The sequence below is a fragment of the Triturus cristatus genome, chromosome 2_2, assembly GCF_964204655.1.
Source record: "Triturus cristatus chromosome 2_2, aTriCri1.1, whole genome shotgun sequence".
In the NCBI taxonomy this organism is placed as follows: Eukaryota; Metazoa; Chordata; class Amphibia; order Caudata; family Salamandridae; genus Triturus; species Triturus cristatus.
This window is the reverse complement of record NC_140582.1, coordinates 1,251,096,086-1,251,120,058: the sequence shown is the minus strand read 5'-3', so window position 1 is coordinate 1,251,120,058 and position 23,973 is coordinate 1,251,096,086. Positions and strand designations below refer to the sequence as shown.

General features: G+C 48.0%; 1 protein-coding gene across 2 annotated transcripts in view; it reads left to right on the top strand.

The window, feature by feature from the left end:
- Nucleotides 1-23,973, top strand: part of LOC146863521 (uncharacterized) — a 120,162-nt gene that overhangs the window by 65,997 nt on the left and 30,192 nt on the right. The window contains exon 5 of one of the 2 annotated variants that reach the window (XM_085642963.1): nucleotides 12,294-12,365. The exons of the other annotated variant lie outside the window; for it this stretch is intronic. Coding sequence (XP_085499089.1) covers nucleotides 12,294-12,365 — 72 coding nt within the window. The remainder of the gene's footprint in view (nucleotides 1-12,293; nucleotides 12,366-23,973) is intronic. 2 annotated transcript variants of the gene reach the window in all.

The following is a 23,973-nucleotide window of genomic DNA, read 5'->3' as shown; positions in this document are numbered from 1 at the left end:
AAACGTGTTATTTAGAGCTGCTCTACTACTGAGCAGGCATTTATTACTACAGAACAAATGTCCAGTTCAGTTTCACAGTAGAGCAAACTTTACATGAGAACCACTGCTACCCACACGCAGATTGCATATTAGAAATACTGAACACATGGACCAAGGACTAGAATGGTCCCAGGGCCTCTTCAGTGTGGTTTTACCTGCAAAAATGTAACCCCTAGCGTCCTACTTTAGGGTAAATCTTTTTATACAGATAAACATGAAAAACACCTTGACAAAAACCATATGTTCCAAGTAACAGGGGAGGGGCATTGTGACCTGCTTCGCCCCACTCAAAAATGCTAATCAATGGCATATTCAGCTTGTTTCATCTTGACATCGATATACATCACGTTTTGGTTTTTTTATTGCACAGGAAACTATAAAATATTCGGAAAATGTAATGGTTCTCTGAAATGTGGGTTTCATCATCATGACTGCGTCCAAACCACTCTGAAGTGCTTTGCCATTGGCATCGCTACTAGGATTCAGTGGCACGAAAGACATTATGCAGCTAAGCTACCTAAATAATGCTGCAAAAAATGCACATTTTGTGGCATATTCTGTGATAGTATTTTCATCATTTTGAGCTAGACACCTTTTTGGTGAAATCTGGAAACTGTGGCATCTGCAGTGAACATTGCAGCCACGAAGTCTCGTAAATCCACTGGCCCCCACCATTGCCCGTGGTTTATTGACAATATATTTAAGAAAGGCAAAGCCTTCCAATTCCACTCAGCGGCCATAGTCAGCTGCACTTTGAAGAAAGCTGCTTTTTCAAGCTAGTAAATATGTTCTATTTAAAAATACCCCAGGGGTCTTACATTGCCCTATTATTATATTCCCTTCTTGGGATTCTGGAGACGTTAACAAGGCACATTAGCTTCGGCCTCGTGGTGTACGTCACCAATACGTCTCGATTGCAGTATTGGACAGGGTAACACAGTTAGCCATTGAAGACTTTGTTCTGTGATGCGATCGTTCTGTTGCATTGTTCTACACTTGTCCCCAAAAATGTCTCTAACTTTCATGACACATCCAACATCTACATATCTCCTCCACTCACTGACTTGCTCTGTTAAAAGGAGTCCAGTGGTCCTGTTCTGGAGAAGGCTGCCTGACCACTCCCATTAAGACTGTGACCTTTCTTCACCCCCCACGTGCACACACACCCACCCACCCAACCAGCTGGAGCTAGAGTTTCTACAGATTCCATCATTTGCAGAACTAGACAGTTGCATCGCTTTACAGAAACAAATCCTTCCAGTTCTTCTTTTCCAATACTGTGGCTGTTCTGCTCTGGTTATGTTGACTGCGGCTAGTGGGCAGCTCTTCCATCCGTGTGCATCATGGCCCTTTTACAATTATATTATTAGAAATTGAGCCTCACACCTCAAAGCCTTCATGTTAGAATCCTCTAGTCCGTATATTCAGCCGTCGTGCCGCCTCCACTTAAAAATGAAGGATCAGCCTTGTGAAGTTAACTGGATTACATGGAGCTTGCTTTGACTTGTGTGGTGCGATCATAGGACAAGGTGGTTCCCAGGAGCCCGCATAGAACAAGGTGGTTCCCAGGAGCCCGCATAGAACAAGGTGGTTCCCAGGCGCCCGCATAGAACAAGGTGGTCGCCAGGCGCCCGCATAGAACAAGGTGGTCGCCAGGTGGCCTTGTAGGACAAGGTGGTCACCAGGTGCCCTTGTAGGACAAGGTGGTCACCAGGTGCCCTTGTAGGACAAGCTGGTCAACAGGTGCCCACATATGATGTGCCTAGTACTGGTATTACATGGAGCTTGCTTTGACTTGTGTGGTGCCCGCATAGGAGAAGGTGGTCACCAGTTGCCCGCATAGGGGAAGGTGGTCACCAGGTGCCCGCATTTGATGTGCCTAGTACTGGTAATAAATGGAGCTTGCTTTGACTTGTGTGGTGCCCACATAGGACACGGTGGTCGCCAGGTGCCCGCATAGGACACGGTGGTCGCCAGGTGCCCGCATAGGACACGGTGGTCGCCAGGTGCCCGCATAGGACACGGTGGTCGCCAGGTGCCCGCATAGGACACGGTGGTCACCAGGAGCCCGCATAGGACAAGGTGGTCACCAGGTGCCCATATATGATGTGCTGAGTGCTGGTATTGCATGGATTTGCTTGGTGTTGGGTTAGGACACGGTCACTAATTGCCTTCACCAGGTGCCCGCATATGATGATACCTAGTACTGGTATAGCACAAGTTTGTCCAGGGCCAGCATGAGACAAGGTCACCTGGCGCGATCATGTGACGTCACCTGGTGCTGGCATTGGGCAAGGTCACCTGAGGCCGGCATGGCATAAGTTCATGGAATAAGTTCACCAGGTGCCTGCATAAGATGCCTGGTTCTAACACAAGTTAGCCTGGAGCCGGCCTAGGACAGCCTACTACCAGGTGCCAGCGGCATTGGACAAGGCCACCTGGTGCTGCATATGATTTCTAATGCTGGTATAAAACAAGTGTTCGAGGCATATGAGCTGTAGATCATATACTATGCATAGATCGCCATCTGGTGTTGGGCTTGGATGGTTGCAGTTTGTTTTGTTTGAAGAAGTTTTTGTAGTCACGAGATGGGTGACTTCTCCTTACGATGATAGTGCGCATGGGCATCGACTACATTCCCAGATTGTTTTTTTCCGCCATCTGGTTCGGATGTGATTTGCTGCGCTCCGGGTCGGTATTGTCTTCGAACCTCCTTCGACGCGCAATCCTTCACCACTTGGCGGCGGTGTTCTCGATTGTGTTCTCCTTTCGACGCGCATCCTCCAACTTCAAATAATCTTCGACCAAGAGCTTCGATGCGGGCCGTAGGGCCTACCCACGCCAGCCATCGATGGAGTGGACTCTGTTTAAAAAATGCCCAGGTGTGGTGCTAAATTCCCACACACTGCCTTACACGAAGTGTGTAACCTCTGCCTCTGCCCCGAGCACGAGGAAAAGCACTGGGAGGCCTGTACATGGTTCCGGTCAAAGAAAACCATCCGTGATTGTCTGTCTCGACGACATGAAATGTCCCGTGGCAACAGCTCGATTCCAGACATCTTCGGAGCAGGTTCGAATGTCCATCCAGAACTCCACCTTGCAGAAGAGGATATCTCCATGTCCGAAGCCGACGACTCCGAGGAAGATGAGCAGAACGTCACCCCGGCTCAGCGGACAGTAAGTACCAACACCCAGTCCGCCACCAAACTCAAACCTTAGGCTCCGGTAACACCTTCGCCCTCGGGCTCAGGTCAACACCGTGAACATACTTCAGACGCCCCGCCCCCGGCTATGAAACCGAAACAAAAGCCTTCTGACTCCAGCTCGAGTCTGCCCCATTCCGGCACAGAACATACACCTTCGGCACCGTAGCCTAAAACCAAGCCAGTTCCCCACACTTCATTGCTGGCACCGAAGACACCCAGACACCGAAGCCACTAAAAAACAAAGATTCGGAGCCGAAACAAGACAAACAAAAAGCTTCGGAGCCGAAGAGTCGAAAACCTCTACAAAATCTTCACAGCTTAAGCCCGTTAAGGAACACTCTTATGACGAAGCTTCGGGCGCCGAAACTAGACATACCACTCAAAGACCTTTCTTTACTAGAATCTTCTGATCCTAAGCAGTAAACACTGCATATTGACCTTGAAACTGGCCAACTTCTCACCAAAACTCTTAAGAAACGGAAACTAGACCTCCCAGAGGATTCTCACATACCTCTTAAATGCAAGGACATGGGTACTAACACTTCTCCCCTTTTATATACCTCCCTCTCCTCCTCCTCCTGATCCTAACTTATTCATCTCGCCAGCTAACTCACCATCACCTACACTCTCACCTGCACCACAGGATGATGATTATGGTGGGGGTCGGGATACACTAGGAGATGATGACAACCATAACATACCACAGGACCCAGACCTATGGGATGACTATGATCAAGACCCAGATCTACACAATGACCCTGATCTGTATCCCTCCAGGCCATCACCAGCTGATAACATTGGTTTTGCACAACTTATTAATAGGGCTGCTCACTACCATGGGGCGGAACTACACACTGACCCCCTAGAAGAGGATGTCTTATTGGAAACATTCGCACCCTCAAAAAAATCCACCCACACCCTGCCCATGCTAAAAGGCATGTTAAAGGATTCCTACTTCCATATTCCAATTCATCCAGCTCACAGAAAATATCTCTGGTTCCTGGTGGACGGTCAACACTACCAATTCAAAGTCCTCCCGTTCGGGGTAACCACAGCACCCAGAGTCTTCACCAAGTGCCTCGCAGTAGTTGCAGCTCATTTAAGAAGACCACACATTCACGTGTTCCCATATCTGTATGACTCGCTCATAAAAGCCAAGTCACACAGCAGCTGCGTTCACCAAACCCGCAAAACAATTCCGTTGCTTCACAACTTGGGATTCACCATGAATGTCACCAAATCCCACCTCCAACCATCCAACATACAAATGTATCTAGGAGCAACAATAGACACTTCCAGCTCTAGCATACCCCTCCCCAGTCAGAATACACAGCATACAAGCTCTAATATCACAATTTCAGCCTCAACACTCATTACCAGCTCCAGTGTTCATGCAGTTAATTGGGATAATGGCCTCTTGCATTCTAATCGTCCCGTATGCAAGACTCCACATGCGTCCTCTATAGGAACGCTTAGCACGTCAGTGGAACCAGGCTCAAGGTCAGCCAACAGATCTGGTGTTGGTGGACAGCCGTTGGACAGCCACACATCTCTCTCTGCACTGGTGGAACACACAAAACCTTTCCAAAGTGCGGCCATTCCTCTACCCGGTTCCACAGATAGTGCTAACCGACGCATCGCTCACCAGCTGGAGAGCTTATTTCCAAAAACCTTACCATTCAAGTCATATGGACTACAAAACAAAAACAAGCATTGGCATAGCCAATAGGTCTCGACTTTGGGGCGTTATAAGTGTTTAGACCTGCAGCATATTACCCTGCGTATGTGTTTAGCATTAAGCAAATTACCCTGGCTGCTGTGCCGTCATATATCTGGATACAACAACAGAAACCCGCAAAATACAAGCGAGACGGCACACTATGCTAAGCACAGATTTTTAGCTTGCATGTTTTTAAGCCACGCACCTTTGAGAGACCCCCCCTCCAGTTTTTTCATCCCACTTAAAGCCCTGGGTGTAGCTTCTGGTATTTATCAGTTCCCATGGACTTTATTGCTTGATTTTACGCGCAAGAAAGTGTTACTCCAAGTGTCACACATAGGTCGTTGAATTTCACTCTTAAATACACCGAAACTATGAAAATGCCACACATTAGCAATCTCAAACTTTAGCAGCTACGCGTGAACTGAAATGAGAAAGCGATTTGAAATACCAGCTGTGACCCGAGGAAAACGGTTATACAACCAGCCAACTTGTGCAACATGGCTTTACGAAATATTTGTACATTGCTCAACATTACTAAATAGAAAATGGATGAAAGTGTTCCCTGTAAATGGAGAAAGAGCCGACACCAAAATAAAGCAAAGGCACAGAAACCCACCCATCTTCCAGCCGCACTGCACAGCTTCTGAAACCAGGAAGTGGCCGGCGTTCTACACAGTTCAGTGACAGTCACATGATACTCTAACAAGCAAGGTGAAAGTTGTCGTTCCCTGTCTAAATGCATCCCGTGAATAATACAAAAGATGACAAACCAGCATTGGCATAGCCGGTAGGACTGGGTTTAATGCGCTACCACATGCAGCGCTGGAGCAAAACATACGAGTAAGACAGTCCCGGTGTTGCGCAATTCTTGTAGCCCCCTCCAAAACCTGAAGTGCCAATGTTTTTGGAGACTAACTCCGCCCGAGCAGCAGCGTCAGGCCGAAGCAGCGGATCTTTTCTCGGGGTGAGTTAGGGGATACGATTCAAGGGGAAGCCAAATTCAACTCCAGGTTTAAATTACCTGACACTTATTGCATGTGTTGTACTGCAGAGGGCTACTGCAGTACGAGTACAGACGGGCAGAAAAGAGCGCTTAATGCAAAGAATAATAACACATGAAATAAAGGGCGAATAAATTAATGCATACATACAGAGAAAGCAAGGAAAATATTTGATGGAGGAAATGAAATCATATAATGAAATAAACACAAGGTGAAGAGATCGAAAGAGAAGGGAAACAATGGCAGGGGTTATAATAGAAACAAAAGCAAGCGCGGCTGCGCGGCGACAGCGCTACTTTGAAACATGACCCCGAACAGATGGCGCCACTGCTCACTCCCACCATGGGCGGATACATTTACTGGGAAATGTGGGACATGCACCCGCCTTTGCCCAATTGCGTGCTGTCTTTTTGGAAAGATGCACGCACGCCCAATTGAAATAATGCCGAAAAAAGCCACACGCACAAGCGTATAAAAAGTCCAGAGTGATTCCAAGAGGCCGTCTCCTAGGGCAGCGCATGTGCGCTGCCCTAGGCTCGACCTAAAAATTATAATCAGAAGGGGAATGTGAAAGTATCATTATAAAAAGAGAAGGCAAAGAACAATAGAGGGGGAGGTTAGCAGAAAACTGCTGTTGAAAAAAAGAGAAAAACAAGAGGCAACAAGTAAGCTGTAGCTTAACCCATTCCATGCGGGGCGGATTCCCCCGCTGTGCTGAGCGCTGCTTGCGCGGGCGTGGTCATGACGGAACGGTTCCGTCATGAGCACAGCTCAACCGACGCTCATGACGGAACCGTTCCGTCATGAGCACCGAAGGGGTTAAAGAGAAAATGTAACTGCACAACTATGTTTAGGTCATGGAAGGGGTCTGGTAATGGAATCTAAAGTACATGATTAACCTTTAGAGAAGTTCTGATGCAGCATGATAGCAGCACGGGGGGCAACTACGTGGGACACGTGCTTTGTGTATGCAGGGGAGGCAGGTGCTGCATTGTAGGACCTTACATTTGCATACATCAAAAAAGCTTGCACGTTTGGATAATAAACTGAGTTAGCACTAGTACTGTGGGCAAGATGCTCGCTGTGGATAACTGTCAGGTGTCACACTCCCCCTTTAGTGAGTTATGTTCTGTTAAAAGGGGAGTGTTAAGAATCAGAATAAACTTAGAGAATCTCTAATCTGCAGATGATAAATGGAGCCCTGCCTTGGCAAAACCAAATCAGTACGCACTTGAACAACAGTTGATATTTCACGATTATAAGATTATTTCTTTTGCAGCATTTGTCCTCAAATCAAGTTTATTAGAATGATCAATACTATTATAAACAACTCAGTAGACAATATGCAGATCAGGCAAAATGGCAGAATCAGATTTACCAAACCATCCCTAACCTGTCTATCCTCTACCCAAAGTGTCTAGATGTTGAAAGACAACTTGTATGGCTATTTTAGTGTACTGAGCCTAAATTGTGTCAAGTCACGTATAGCTTCCCTGCATACCGTAGGCATTCATAGGGTTAGCAGTCAGCATCTCTCCTAAGCAATACCCATGTGTCTAACCCTACCCCAGTAAGTTGTACACATTTATCACCAAGGAGGTCTTCTAGAGTGTGGAGGGGGTTGGTCACTCATGCTCAGCTCCTGCTTTGCTACAAAACTGTGCATACAATACCATCTTTTCAGAATTACTCGGAACTTCATGCTACTTTTTCCTCCTTCCTTCCAAGACCCAGGCATACAAACTCATTTTCCCTTACAGCCACGGTTACACCGTGTGCACCAGAGAAGTGGAAAGATTTCCTTCTGCGTCTTGTTAGTTTGAGCAGTGTCAAAAAACATGGCATTTCTAAAGCGGAAAACATCACGGTAGAGCACCCATTTGTTAGCATTTCCATCACAGTCGGTTTGTTTAGGCCCTACGCCTACTGCACCATTCTCCAACAAAAATTGTAGTCCTGTTTACATGCAGTCAAGCCTGTCTTGCATCATTATTATGCCAATCCCAACCCACTCATGACTCTGCAGGGAGCAGCAACAGATTGGTAGTGCAAGGACTTATTTTTGTTTAAAAAGGCAGGATATGTGCTGTGGTTTGTGACATCCTGCCCTAAGCCCTACTCTTCTTGAAATATTAATGTAATAACTTCCAGCAATGGTGGGAAATTACCTCTAGGCCAAAACTAACATTCAAAAAGTCCACTCCTTTACATTACTCACCACCGTAAGTAAAACCTACTTGAGACGAGGAAAGAGCCCCAAAGCAAAAATGTGCCACACGTGTCAACCTTTCATTGAATCAAGAAACTACCACCCCAATGCGAAACCCACTGAAGGCCTATTTTGAAATGTGCTAATTTGCCATGAATTGTATCATGTATTTTTCACTGCGTCTCATTGGATTCACAGTCCACTTTGTGTATGAACTAGAGAACAGTTCAGGACAAAATAGTACTTTTTTTCTATCCTTAAAATTACAAGTGTGGACACTTTTCTGTGCTGTTGAATCACAAAAAATGAATCCATAATGTTAAATTGGTTTATCAATGAACAATAACTAATTTTGACGGCAAATTATTGAAATGGTGTGTGTGTGTGTGTGTGTGTGTGTGTGTGTGTGTGTGTGTGTGTGTGTGTGTGTATATATATATATATACTCTTGCCACGCCTGTTAGACTCAACAGCACAAAAGTATGTTAAACCAAAAAAAATATTTTTAAAATGCCCGGAGATCGATGCAAATCCAGCTTCTGCAAGTTAGATAGGTTTGTGCCCTCGTTTTATATATTTGGGGCAGCTACTATCAGATTAATAGTTGGTACCGTTTTGGAAGTGGAAGATCATAGGACGTATGGACAATCAATGTGCCTCTTTAATTCAAACGTCTGAAATTACAACTTTATACTGTGATGATTTTGTTTTGATTAAAAGTCATCCCTATTGAGTGAAAAATATTTTCTCTTTCACCATAGAAGGTACCTGACAGACTACCTACCACACCTCCAACTTCAATACATGACATTTTAAGCTAGTTCTTCCCATTACATATTGCAAGAGAAAGCCCATTTTATCTTGTTTGACTAATCTGCATTCATTTACATTTACAGCCAGCTGCCTGCGTTCTATGGAAGCCTTCTTCCGAGTCCACTTAGTAACGTTCCTTGGAATGAATTACTAAACCCTGACGATTTGTCAGGATACACTTCTGAAAGTGTTGCCAAAACACACCCCTTAATTGCGCCTCTGCATGCAGAGTTCCACCACACCGAGCCAATTCTGTGAACACTTTGGGCACATGATGATTTCCTACTCAACCCGACCGTCAAGCAGTTATTTTGTGGTATTGAAATCCATAGGCGAGAGGGTGGTGTGCTAGTTCCGATTTAGCAGTGTTTAACATTACAGATTGATGAAAATTAATCTCTAAAAAAGAGAACACAAGAGTTGCATTTTAAATATTACAGAAAACTGTAAAGAGCTATACAATGACAAAAACTGCCTAGATAGGCACCAGAGCACACAAGTGGGAGGGGGGGGAGCAAATGGTGGACGTCTCCCAGATATATGGTCAACCAAGGTAGGAGAAGAACTGTCAGTAGGGAGCTACACTACTAAACTCGACATAAAAAAATTATCAGAACACACATTAAAACCTTTCACTTTCCTTAAACTAGACAAGTAACCTGAGACGAGAATGCAGCCTGCCCTCGCCGCTGTAGTTCAAACAAGACGTGCGGCAGCGAACGGGAGTGTGCGCGCGCGAAAATGGAACGGGAGTGTTCATGTGCGAAAGTGAAACTGATCGCGGTCCAGATGGCGCCTCGGACGGGAAAGCTGGCGGGTGTGCACGTGCGAACACAAGCGCTAGGCCATCAAAAGCATGCGGTGGCACTTTCAAAACCCCGCTTACTAAATGTCTCGCCAGAGCAAGTCATGCGCTGGCTCAGACGAGACCCAACAATTCCACATAAACCACCTGGAATTACTGGCAATTTTTCTGGCTTTAAAATCCTTTCAACTCCATCTAGTAGACAAAGCGGTCTTAGTTCGTACAGACAACATGACAACAATGTACTACATACATAAGCAGGGAGGGACACACTCTCTACAGCTTTCACACTTAGCTCAACGCATATGGAAATGGGCCATTCCACAAAACATATCTCCTTGCAGAACACCTCCCAGGAGCACACAATCCTATCGCAGATCTGCTCAGTCATCAACAGCAACAGATCCATGAATGGGAACTTCATCCTCAAGTTCTTCTTCAATTCTTTCAAATGTGGGGGTACCCAGAAATAGATCTGTTCGCCACACCAAAATGCAAAATGCCCAACTTTCCCGTCCAGGTATCCACACCCATTGTCCACAGGCAATGCGATATACATAAACTGGTCAGGGAAATTTGCTTACACGTTTCCGCCTCTCCCACTCATTCCATTAGTGGTTCGGAAGCTCATATAGCATTCCCTCACACTAATCCTGGTTGCCCCCACATGGGCCTGACAGCCCTGGTTCACAACACTATTAGAAATGTCAGTAGTTCCTCATCAAAAACTATACCTCTCTCCCAAAGTTCTCACTCAGTAGTATGGAGATATAAGGCATCCAGATCCCAGTCAACTCAACCCTGCAAACTGGCACCTGAAGTCTTACAGTTTGGCTTCCTTAATCTCCCGCCAGACTACATGAACGTCATTAAAGAGGCTAGACGTCCTACTACCAGAGCGTGCTATGCAGCAAAATGGAAATGATTTGTAATTTACTGTACAAACAATAAAATCAATCCACTGGACTCTTCCACTCAAAACATTATTTGCTATCTATTACACCTACAACGCTGTAACCAAGCGTAAACATCCATAAGACTACACCTAGCTGAAATAGCAGCTTATCTACAAAACCGACAACACGTGTCTTTGTTTCAAGTACCCGCTATTAAAGCTTTTATGGAAGGACTTAAAAGAATAATTTCCCCCTAGAGTTCCGCCCTCTCCAGTGTGGAATCTTAATATCATCCTTGCAAGGCTCATGGGTCCGCCATTTGAACCTCTGCATAAATTGAACTACAGTTCCTCGCTTGGAAAGTAGCCTTTCTTCTCTCCATGACATCTCTTAGAAGAGTGAGTGAGCTCCAGGCACTAACCATACAAGAACCATTTTTGCAAATTCATCACAACGAAGTGGTTCTCAAAACTAATCCAAATCATTTTACCAAAAGTTGTCTGCCTTTCTCCTTAACCAATGTGTTGAACTACCAGTTTTTTTTCCCTCAATCATACTCCGTGGCAGAAAGGGCTCTTCACACGCTAGACGTTAAAAGGGCACTACTCTATTACATTGAAAGAACTAAATCCTTTCGAAAAACTAAACAACTCTTTGTTGTTTTTTACCCACCTTATATAGGCAGTCCCATTTCAAAAGCAGGTATTGCACGGTAGATTGTTAAGTGCATCCAAATATGCTACCTTAAAGCCAAGCGTACATTAACCATTCCCCCTAGGGCTCATTCTACGTGCAAACTAGGGGCTCCTATGGCCTTCTTAGGGAACATTCCCTTAGATGACATTTGCAAAGCTGCAACTTGGTCTTCACTGCATACATTTACAAAACACTATTGTGTAGATGTGTTAGCAAAACAAGCTAGTGTGCGCCAGGCTGTCTTAAGAACACTTTTTCAAACTACTACAACAGATACAGGTTAGCCACCGCCACAAACAAAACTGCTGTACAGTCTATGCATAGTATATGATCTACAGCTCATATGCCTCGAACGGAAAATGGTACTTACCAGCATGCATCTGTTCTTGGCATGTAGAGCTGTAGATTCATATATGCCCACCCTCCTCCCCGGGTACCTTTTATTGCAGTGTTATCTTACTTAGATACATCACACATGGGCATCGCTTTCTATTTCTTACTAACTCCATCATCACCCTTTATGGTGCAAACAATCTGGGGATGGAGTCGATGCCCATGGGCACTATCACCATAAGGAGGAGTCGCCCATCTCGTGACTACAAAGACTTCTTCGAACAAAACAAACTGCAAACATCCGAGCCCAACACCAGATGGCGATCTATGGATAGTATATGAATCTACAGCTCCACAGGCCAAGAACAGATGCATGCTGGTAAGTAGCAATTCCTTGCTTCGTGCCGTCATATGATGAGGTCATCTGGTGCTAGCATTTGATGAAGCCGTAGTACAAATGACATAGGTAGATACTTATGACTGTGTCACCTGATAATATTCTATTTCCAAATTTGTTTCAAATGCAGCTCTTCTTTCTGGGTCTTGCATGTTAACCCACCAATTGTTTTTAGTTGTGCAGGAGTCCCAACCAGCTCCAGAACAGCAACAAGATGCTGGGAACCAGAAAACCACGCAATCCTCCAGTACGTACAACACTTTCCTCTTTTTTTATTCTTCACAGCACATGTTTGCAGGAGAGAAAACACACCTTGTTTTCATGAGAGGATGTCATTTTACAGCTAATATTCCTTTGTAGTTTTTTTGCCTCCACCCGCATTCTCACTATGAAGTAAATGGTGTCATTCATTACTGTAGGAAGCTGGCTCTGTATATGATATTACCACTAGGTGGTAAAACTGTGCAGAGAATTCAGGGGTTCCCCACAGTGTACATGGCTCAATGTAAAACCCAAAGTGCTCTATTAGTGGTAGTGTGGGCGAGCAGCCTTAGGCCTAACATTGAGGGGTGTAAGACGTTTATTCCACACACATGATCCATAATGTACACCCTGCTCAAGAAGGAGGTGCAGAATAGTTTAAAAAGTATATACTTTGTATTTTATTTTAAGACCAATGTTTTCGTAATAAGTACGTTTTTAATTAAAAATACTTTTCACTTTGAAAAATCGACACTTATCAACACAGTCCAATGTTATCCTATGGGGAAAACAATATTGCAGTTAAACAGGTAAGCATTGCACTTCCAATCGCGGTCTTTGGAGCCAAAAGTCAGCAAGGGGTTAGGTGAGTACCAAAAGTGCACCACCGGCTGCATAGGGGCAGCCAGATGCAGAGGTCAAAATTGGAGTTCGACCCAATGCTTTCTGACTGAGACTGGGTGCCTGGTGCCACCCTGCTTGCAGGTGAGTAGATGGGTTGCAGGGGGCCAAGCTTTGGGGGTTTAGGTTAAGTACATGAGGGGAGAGGGGGGCACAAAGCAGCACCAAACATACACCACCAGCAGCACAGGGGCGGATGGGTGCAGGGTGCAATTTCGCCATTCAGCGCCCAATGCTTTTCAATGGGGCTTCTTTCAGCAAGGCTGCAGACGTGGCGCCGGAGGTTGCAGGAGGAAGACCACTGATAGCAGAGGTAAGTAGAGTTGGAGGGGGTCGTGGGGGCAGAGTCTGTTCTCACTAAGGCCCAGGGGCTTTGGGTGCAGGTGTGCCATTGGACGTCAAAGTCTTCTTTGACGGTCACGTTTGGGAGGGGCCTCTGGATTCACACTGCAGGCACCATAGTGGAGGGCTGGAGAGGTTGGCCAATGCTGGACATGAGGTCAGGATTGCCGGGGAGCCTTCACTGCACAGGCGAGCCACTCTGACTCGGGCCGTGGTCGTCTGGTGCAGAGTGGGCAGGAGGTGCGGATCCTCCACGATCCAGAGTGGGGCTGGGGCCATAGCTGTCGTCGTCTTCAGTCTTCTCTGGAGGGTCATAGTCTTTCTTTATAAGTCGTTGCAGATCTGATCTTTAGGTCTGGGCGAGCCACTTAAATACTACATTTAGGAGACGTTTTAGGTGAGTAGTAGGTAGGGCCAATGGGCAATATACCTGGGGTGACTACACACTCTGTGGGAGGGGGCATAGACCTAGCCCTGATTGGAGGGATCCCCTCATCTTCAAGGTGGGGGGGGGGCTGAAAAGTGTGCTTAACTTTGTTTTCCTGTCCAAAGTGGGGGTGTAAACCAGAGGCTGCTACCTGTTGCTAGGAGCAGAGGGCTGGGAGTCCCATTACAAAGGCGTCTGGCCTTTGAAGCTTCCCACCTCTGCCCAGAATATGCATTGTTTCTGATCCCAGTGAGGAGAGGCTGTCCGCCCAAGGGTCCTGAAACTTGTCTGCTGGTGGCTGGCTGCCTAAAGCCAGTCAGTGCCTGTTAGACCTGTCAGCCCTTTGGGTGGTCCCTCCTCATCATCATTTATTTTGTCCCACTTTTGCCTCAAACCCTGTTATACTTTTTCCTTTTTGGGAACCACCAGACTTTTTAGTGTTGATGCAGGGTCAGGGAGCCATTTTCCCTACCCCTGGAACTTCTGTCTGAGGGCCTGAGACACAAAATGGTGGCCACCTGTGACATCATCAGAACCCACTGGAGATTTCTAGAACCTTCTGCAACATTCTGGAACCCTGTGACAGTTGGAGGCAGTTTAGAATGTTGGGAGGCCATCTCAGAGTGGCAGTTGGCAACTGACTGGAGAAGAGAGAGGAGCAGTTCAGAAGGAGGTCGGAGTAAGGCAGCAGGGGTGGAAACCAGTGCTTGGAGTGGGGTCCAGAAACCCACCCTTGATGCTAGTCCCTACTGACCAAGCCCAGCCTAGAGCCCTGTGTGGGACCAAGACCAGAAAATCCATCTTAAGGACCTACATATTGTGAAGAGGCCTTAAAGAAGAAGACCAGCAAGCTCCTGACCTGTTTAGCGGTGTCCTCCTGGAGTCCTGACGTCGAGAAGCCTGGAGACCTGAGGCCTGAGGTGGAGAAGCGGCGCTGACAGGAAGCAGACGTCGTACCCGGAGCCGTCAGAGGTCGAGAGAGGGCGCCGACTGAGGTCGTGGAGAGGCACCGGAGGTCGAGTAAGGAGTCACCTGAGGTCGAGGTGAAGCGCGCCGGAGGTCGGGAGTGGAGATCGCACTCCGGAGTCGCCGGAGATCGAGGTGAAGCGCGCCGGAGGTTGGGTGTGGAGATCGCACTCCGGAGACACCCGGAAGCGGGGAGGCCGTGACCCTGCGACGCCGGAAGGCGACATCGAGCCGGAGCAGCCCAGCGAAATCGGGCCGAGGCCGCCCAGCGACATCGAGCCGGAGCAGCCCAGCGACATCGAGCCGAGGCCGCCCAGCGACATCGATCCGGAACAGCCCAGCGACATCGATCCGGAACAGCCCAGCGACATCGATCCGAAGCCGCCCAGCGACATCGATCCGAAGCCGCCCAGCGACATCGATCCGAAGCCGCCCAGCGACATCGATCCGGAGCTGTCCAGCGACGTCGACCCGGCGCCGAGCGGAGCCGATCATCGTGAAAAGGGCAGTAAGTGGTAGAAAGGGCATCTGAGGCCCTGTGGAGCCCTAAAAGACCATTCTAGGGGCTAGAGGGGTGTTAGAACCAGCCTGGGAGTGCCAGGGGTGAACTGAGACTGGTGCAGTGACCTCTGTGAGGGGTTGTGTATCTTGGGAGAGTCAGATCCTTGGGTTACCCTTATTCTACCTCAGTTCAGGCCCAGCCTTGACCAATCTAGGTGGGACACCCCCCATGTCATCCAAATGACCACAAGCTGTACTTGGGCATAGTAAAGCCAAACTACCTCAGGAAAGTGATGTGAACTGTATTTGTCATTAATTGTGTTATTTAAGTTATTGAAGGTGCTTTATTTATTGACTGTATTTATTGTCTGACTGTATTTATTCCTGCATTGTATTTATTGTCTGACAGTATTTATTAGCCACTTGTATTTATTGCACCTATATTTATTCCGTGTTTATTTATGACCTGATCCTATTTATTGAAACCCCACTGTGGTATTATTTATTTGACCTGCTATTTTCAAGAAAAGTCTTATGGTATTGTATGTATGTTTTGAAACCTGCAACTAAGAGAAAATAAGATAAAAGACAAACTTCTTTCTTTCATAATTTTTACGGTGTAGTGTCGTTTTTGGAACGGATGAACGCATGGTTATTGTGAGGGTGTGACGTACGCTTAGCACGGTGCCTGACCCCCGACCGCTCGAGCCAAGCTACCATTGTGCTTGGAAACCTGGTGACTGCTGACCCGGTTGCCCGGTTTCCAACAGTGCCCACACCAGGTTTGGTAGGTTTTCAGGGGGCCCTCTGAGTACATGATTTAATCTCACACTGGCATCCGTGTGTATTTTATTACAAGGAGCTGTTTGGTTCTATAGGAAGCTGGCTCTGTATATACTATACCAAAAAGAGGTGTAGTGTGCAGAGTCCAGTGAGTCCCCAAAGGTATGGCAGGAGTTAAAGTAGGTAATATCTTACTCTTAAATTAGTGGTAGCTGGGCTGAGCAGTCTGGCTTATCAGAGGGTAATAATAAGCATTTGTTGTACACACTCAGGCAAGAAATTGTCACATGCTCAAAGACTAGATCCAAACCATTTGTTTGTATAAAAAGTGGTTACTTAATTTTATTACTAGAACCAAGGATCAATTAGTGCAGGTAAGTTGTACTGTTTGTAAAAGTATCAATACGTTCGAGGCATGTGGGCTGCTGACATTCATATCTGTGCATAGATCGCCGCCTAGTGTTGGGTCCGGATGTTTGCACGTTGTTGTCCTGGAAGAGTCTTCGAAGTATCACGAGATAGGTGACTCCTCCCCTGGACCACAGTGCGCATGGGCATCCTCTCCATCCTTGGATTGTTTTTTTCCGCCATTGGGTTCGGATGTGCTTATCTTAGCTCAAGTTAGGAAAATTCAGTTTAAGGCCAAAAGGCCTTTAGTTTTCGTCGGTACTGTTCCCGTTCGGTAACGACTGCTTTCTTTACTAGTTTAGAACCTTCTTCCAGCCTTTCGGATCCGTTTGGTCCGAACATCGAACTTACATCGACGATGGAATCGAGGACTCTATTCAAACGGTGTCCTTTATGCCACGCAAAATACCCACACATCGACGTCCACCCGGTATGCAACAAATGTCTCTCACCGGATCACGATGACTCGAAATGTATGGCCTGTGACCGATTCCGATCGAAGAAGACTCTCCGGAATCGACGGGCGGCGAGATTAGAAGCGCAGCAATCGGCGCCTGCCCCGGCCAACATCTTCAGCACCGAGGACGCAGAGAGTGTGGAAGAAGTAAACTCCAGCCCCGCTTCCGAACACTATTCCCGATCGGAAGACGACGATTAAGTGCTTTTTCAAAGGGAAGAAGTCATCGACTAGGTAGGAGACTACGATGAGGCCTTTGGGGCCGAAGAAGATAGCTCTAGCGAAGAGACAGGCCCACCCGTCGATACGGAGGCTGTTAAAGTGCGTCATTCTACGGCTCAGGTCGAGGGATCGCCTCCGGGCCTTACCCGAAATCAATCTCAAAGTTCTTCGGCCCCGGCCTCGAACATCCCGCACGAGCCATTATTAACAAAGACGACTGGATTCCCTTCAACGAAACCGAAACCAATCGTCGCACCAGTTCCACCGAAACCAAAAGTGAAACTGGCTGTAATCGGCTCGAAGGCCTCGAAGCCCTCCACTCCTTCGACGCCAGCAAAGGCCGTCGGCTCCGAACGCAGTAAAAGGGATTTCGGCGCCGAACTCACTGCAGCGGATATCTGTACCGACCCGAAGAAAAAGGCCCTCGGTCCCCCCAAAGCGCCTCGGCCTCTGGCACCGAAGCAGTCGGCCCGACCACCAAACTCAAAATGGCCGCTCCATCTGAGTCCACGTCGAAGACAGCGGCACACGCCAAGTCGTCGACTCCAACGACCGTTGGTACCTGTCTTCGGATCGATGACCCCATGGCTCCAAAGCAGTCGACGCCTACCTCCACGGTGCCGACCGGCTCCAAAGAACCTTCGGCGTTCTCGGTGCAACAAGTCGCGGCGTCGTTGCAACGCATCAGGGAACGGGCAGCCCTCCGATCCACGTCGGGCCCCGACACGCACAAGGCTCCAAAAGCACCCTCGGCGCCAACCAACATCACTTTTGGTTTGCCGCCGTCCACGGCGCCGAAGATGTTCGAGATCCGAACACGTGTCCGCCAGACACAGTCCCCGTCTACTGGACACACAGATTCTGAGCCTTCACAGCCGCAATTCATCGACGCCGACACTGGTAGACTGATGCTCCGCAAACTGAATATCACGCCAGAGAGGGGATTGGACTCCTACAGAATACCTCTCAAGCACAAATTGCCAGCGGGGTCGGAACCAGTTCTGTATGAACGCTTACAAACCTCCTATCAGGATCCCCAGTCCTTTTCTCCTACGCCTTCAGAAACGGACGCAGTGGAGGACTACATGGGAGATGATACCACCTACCCTGGGGATGTCGATCCTGATGAGCAGCAGGACCCAGATCAGGCATGGGATGACCCTACAGACCAGGGTACCGCGCCAGATACACAGGACACGCAGCTTTACAGCGCCAAAACATCTCCCACAGAGGACACTGCTGCCTTCAATGCCCTCATAGAACGAGCTGCCGCCAATCATGGAGTACAACTCCATTCTGACACTGTTGAAGAAGACTTCTTAGTGGACACTTTCGCCTCCTCCGAAAGAACTGTCAAAACTCTGCCCATGTTAAAAGGAGTTCTCAAACCTGCAAAGGACATTTTCAAAGAAACAACCAGGGCACGGGTGCTAAACCCCTGGATTGAAAAAAAATACAAGCCTGTGCCCGGAGACCCTGTGTACATTAGGGGTCAGTTACCTTTGGACTCCATGGTAGTTGCTAATGCTCGCAAAAGAGCCCATTCGCAGACAACAGGTGATGCTCCTCCCCCAGACAAGGAGTCCAAAGTGCTGGAGACATCAGGCAAAAGAATTGCAGCGCAAGCAGCAAACATCTGGCGCATTGCCAATACACAGGCACTCCTGGCCCGTTATGATCGTTCACACTACGACACGCTAGAATCACTACTCCAGCATTTGCCAGATGAATACAAAGAGGCAGCGGAGCTCCTCATCAGAGAGGGACAACTCCTTACCAATGCATCCATTAAGTGCGCCCTGGATGCTGCCGACACAGCAGCAAGGGCAATCAACACCAGCGTCATGTTACGACGACACGCATGGTTGAGAATCTCAGGATTCAAACCAGAGATTCAAAACAACATCCTAAATCAGCCAGTCAACCCAGACTACTTATTCGGCCCCGAAGTTGACACTACCCTCGAAAAAATTAAAAAAGACACTGACACTGCAAAATCAATGGGGGCTCTGCAGACGCAGCAATTTCGTAGTGGCTCCTTTCGTCGCCCCGGGAATAGAAGAGCAGCTAGAGGCTAGGGGTCACAGCAGCAATACACTAAAGGGGGCACACAGAGTACCTACGATAAAACCAACAGAGGTGGATATTGTGGCTCCAGCACCAAGGGCAGGGGACGTGGTTACGGCAACACCAGGTCCTCCCCCAAAAACAAACAGTGACGCCCTCTCCCTTCCCCCCGACCACATAACACCTGTCGGGGGGGGGGGAGACTCCAGCGGTTCCTGTACACGTGGAAAACCATCACCACAGACAGGTGGGTCAGGGACATTATCCAGCACGGTTACTATCTCGAATTAACCTCCACTCCACCCAACATACCGCCAAAGCACCGTCCTATGTCCATAGAGCACTTAGCATTATTGCAGCAGGAAGTGCTAAGTATGCTGCAAAAAGGTGCAATAGAGGTCGTGCCCGTCAACCAGCAGGGGACAGGGGTGTACTCTCTGTACTTCTTAATCCCAAAAAAGGACGGGTCACTCAGACCTATACTAGACCTGAGACCCCTCAACCACTACATTCTCTCAGAGCATTTCCATATGCTCACCCTACAGCAGGTTCTCCCGCTGCTCAGCCAGGGAGACTTCCTAGCCACACTAGACCTCAAAGATGCGTACTTCCACATACCCATACACCCATCACACAGGAAATATCTCAGGTTCACTATTCAGGAACAGCACTATCAATTCAAAGTTCTCCCCTTCGGAGTGACAACAGCACCCAGGGTTTTCACCAAGTGCCTAGCTACAGTGGCTGCACATCTACGGAGACAACACATTCACGTCTACCCTTACCTGGACGACTGGCTTGTTCAAGCAAAGTCAGCCCAGCAATGCGCCAGCCACATGTCCCTCACCATTCACCTTCTTCACAGTCTGGGATTCTCACTAAATTACCCAAAATCACATCTCCAACCCGCACACGTACGACAGTACCTGGGCGCGACCATAAACACTCTGGCAGCCACAGCTCAGCCAAATTTGGTGAGGATCAACAGCATGCAACTGCTGATCTCAAAGTTCAAACCGCAACACTCCGTTCCTGCGCGAGTGTTCATAGAGTTGATAGGCATGATGGCCTCCTACATTTTCATAGTCCCGCACGCGAGACTACATATGCGCCCGCTTCAGGAGTGCTTGGCACGTCAATGGAATCAGGCTCACGGGCAATTAAACGACCTGGTGTTGGTGAGCGGTCGGGCATACAACTCTCTGCATTGGTGGAATCCACAAAACCTTTGCAAGGGCCGACCGTTCCAAGAGCCTGTTCCACAAATAATACTGACGGCGGACGCCTCTCTCCAGGGATAGGGAGCTCATGTACTCAATTACACAGTGCAGGGACTATGGACGACACAACAAAAGAAGATGCACATCAACCTTCTGGAACTGATGGCAATCTTCCTAGCCATGAAGGCATTCAAAGTACACTTGTGCAACAAAGTCGTGTTGATCCGGACGGACAACATGACTGCCATGTACTACATACAGAAGCAGGGAGGAACACACTCTCCACAGTTGTCTCATCTGGCTCAGAGCATGTGGAGGTGGGCCATTCAGAGGAACATGTTCCTCATGGCGGAACACCTCCCCGGCAAGGACAACCAGATGGCGGATCTGCTCAGCAGACACAGCCACCAGATGCACGAGTGGGAGCTGCATCCGTCCGTTCTCCAACCGTACTTCCAACAGTGGGGTCATCCAGAGATAGACTTATTCGCCACAAACGAAAACGCAAAATGCCGAAGCTTTGCCGCCAGGTTCCCACATCCACAGTCGCAGGGCAATGCGATATGGATGAACTGGTCCGGCAGATTTGCGTACGCTTTTCCCCCAGCGCCATTAATACCTCTGGTGGCACGCAAACTGCGACAGCACTCACTGACACTCATCCTAGTTGCTCCCACATGGGCGCGCCAGCCATGGTACACCACCTTTCTAGAACTTTCCGTGGTGCCGCATCAAAGGCTGCGGATCAAACCTGCACTCTTAACGCAGAACCATGGCGAAATTCAGCACCCAGATCCGCAACAGCTGAACCTGGCAATCTGGCTCCTGAAGTCCTAGAGTTTGGCTACCTAAACCTGCCACCTGACTGTATGGAGATCATCAAGGAGGCCAGGAGACCCACTACCAGAGCTTGCTATGCGGCTAAATGGAAGAGGTTTGTCATTTACTGCAACAACAATGACATTAACCCGCTAGACGCATCCATTCAAAACATAATCTGTTACCTCTTACACCTATACCGATGCAATCTGGCATACACCTCAATACGTATCCATTTAACCGCAATAGCAGCCTATCTCCAAAACAGGCAGCACCTCTCTTTATTCAGAGTGCCTGCCTGCCACCAGCACCGGTGTGGAACCTCAACTTGGTCCTCACCAGACTGATGGGTCCACCCTTCGAACCTCTCCACTCATGTGAGATTCAATTCCTCACCTGGAAAGTAGCTTTCCTAGTAGCAATCACTTCGTTAAGAAGAGTTAGTGAACTCCAGGCACTAACCATTCAAGAGCCATTCATACAGGTTCACGCAAACAGGGTCGTACTACGTACCAACCCCAAATTCATGCCTAAAGTAATATAGCAGTTCCACATGAATCAAACTATTGAACTGCCTGTTTTCTTTCAAAATCCACAAAATGTCGCTGAGAGAATGCTCCATACACTAGATGTAAAGAGGGCCCTCATGTACTATATAGACAGAACTAAGGACTTTAGGAAGACAAAACAACTTTTCGTTGCCTTTTCTCCACAACACAAGGGCAACGCCATTTCCAAAGCAGGTATAGCCAGATGGATCGTTAAATGTATTCAAATTTGCTATCAAAAAGCTAAACGCACATTAACGATTCCCCCACGAGCCCACTCAACACGAAAGTTAGGGGCGTCCATGGCTTTCCTGGGAAATATTCCTTTACAGGAAATATGTAGAGCAGCCACATGGTCCACTATACATACATTTACCAAACACTACTGTGTAGATGTACACTCAAAACAGCAGGCAGCTGTAGGACAGGCTGTTCTCAAAACTTTTTCAGACTGCTGCAGCTGGCACTGGTAGCCGCCGCTAATAGGAGGTACTGCTATGTATTCTATGCACAGATATGAATTCTGCAGCCCACATGCCTCGAACTGAATATGCTACTTACCAGTATGCATCTGTTCTTGGCATGTAGGGCTGCTGACATTCATATCGCCCACCCTCCTCCCCGGCGCCTGTAGCAGCTGCAGCCCTCAGAATTACTGTATAGCATGGTCATCACTTTCTATATCTACTCCATCACTGCCACAATGGCGAAAAACAATCTAAGGATGGAGAGGATGCCCATGCGCACTGTGGTCCAGGGGAGGAGTCACCTATCTCAGGATACTTCGAAGACTCTTCCAGGACAACAACGTGCAAACATCCGGACCCAACACTAGGCGGCGATCTATGCACAGATATGAATGTCAGCAGCCCTACATGCCAAGAACAGATGCATACTGGTAAGTAGCATATTCATTCTCAAGAATGGAGTAGTGTTTTGTAAATGCAGTAAATAATTTACAGTTGTAAGAAAGCTTTCTGTAAATGTCACTTAAATACAGTTTTGATTTTGCAATAGAAAAATTATGCAATGAAACAGTGCAATATATTCCAATGGAGAAAAGCAAGTTTAGAGATGTACAGGTAAATACTTGGTTTAACAGTCAATTCTCAGGCTGGTAGCACTTACACAGGGCAGGTGGGCAGGTAGGTAAGCAGAGTGCACCCCCAGCGGCGTCCGGGTGCATACGTCAAAGAAAAGGTCGGACCCAATGTAGTGCTATGGGGACAGGGGGTACTCTGAAGAGCAACCAGTCACAGGTAAATACCTGCGGTTTCTGGTTCCGGGCCGAGGGATCAAAGGTAGGCGCAAAGGGGGCCACAAGTAAGCATCAAAAGCGTACCTCCAGCTGCAGGGTGCAAAGTAGGTGTCGGGCTCCTGAATGTAAACCAATGGGGGACGTCAGTTATGAAGAAAGGCTGCAGGCTCTGCACAGAAGGCTTAGAGAATGGATCCAGTGACTGGAAGGCAAAGTTGGAGTGTTGTTGAGCATGGAGACACTTTCAGTCGGGCACCCCAAGGCCAGGGGGCTGCGAGTGCAGGGATGTCCTTTTGTGTCAGATTTTCTCTCCAGGTCCGGTCGCGGGGACCCCTAAAGGTGAGGCTGCAGGCATCGCAGTAGAGGTCTGAGGAGGACCTATAACGCTGAAGCTCAGGTCAGGAATGCCGGGGGGGATCTTACTGTGGTGTTGGGCCACTCGGCCGCGGGCATCGGGTGGTGCAGACATGCGGTTTCGTCCGGATCCAGTGACTGAGCTGGTTGTTGGACAAAGTCTGTGTCCACGGGCGATCAGAGTCTTTTCTTGAAGGCAGGACAGGTCCCCAGGGTTCTTGGAGGCTGCTGGCTGCAGGACACTCTGGTTTCAGCTTGCCGGGGTTCTGAAGTAGGAGACAGCTAGGTAGGGCTGGGACCTAAGCAGTTGTTCGTCCTCTTTTCTACAGTACAGCTCTTTGGTCCTTCCTATTCTTGTCAAATCTAAAGAGCGAGGTTTAGGGGTGCCCCTAAACACTCTATTTAGGGGCGGAACAGGGGAATGCTGTGAGAAAGTGCTCTCTTTCTGCATGGTTGCCCCCACTTTTTGCTGAATATCTGATGTGCTTTGACTGAGTGTGCTCTGGGCTCCTGCCAATCGGGTACCCAGGGCCTATGTTCTTTCCCTAAAACTACATTGAAAACAAAACCCAATTGGCATCTCTGGCCACAGGTCAGACCC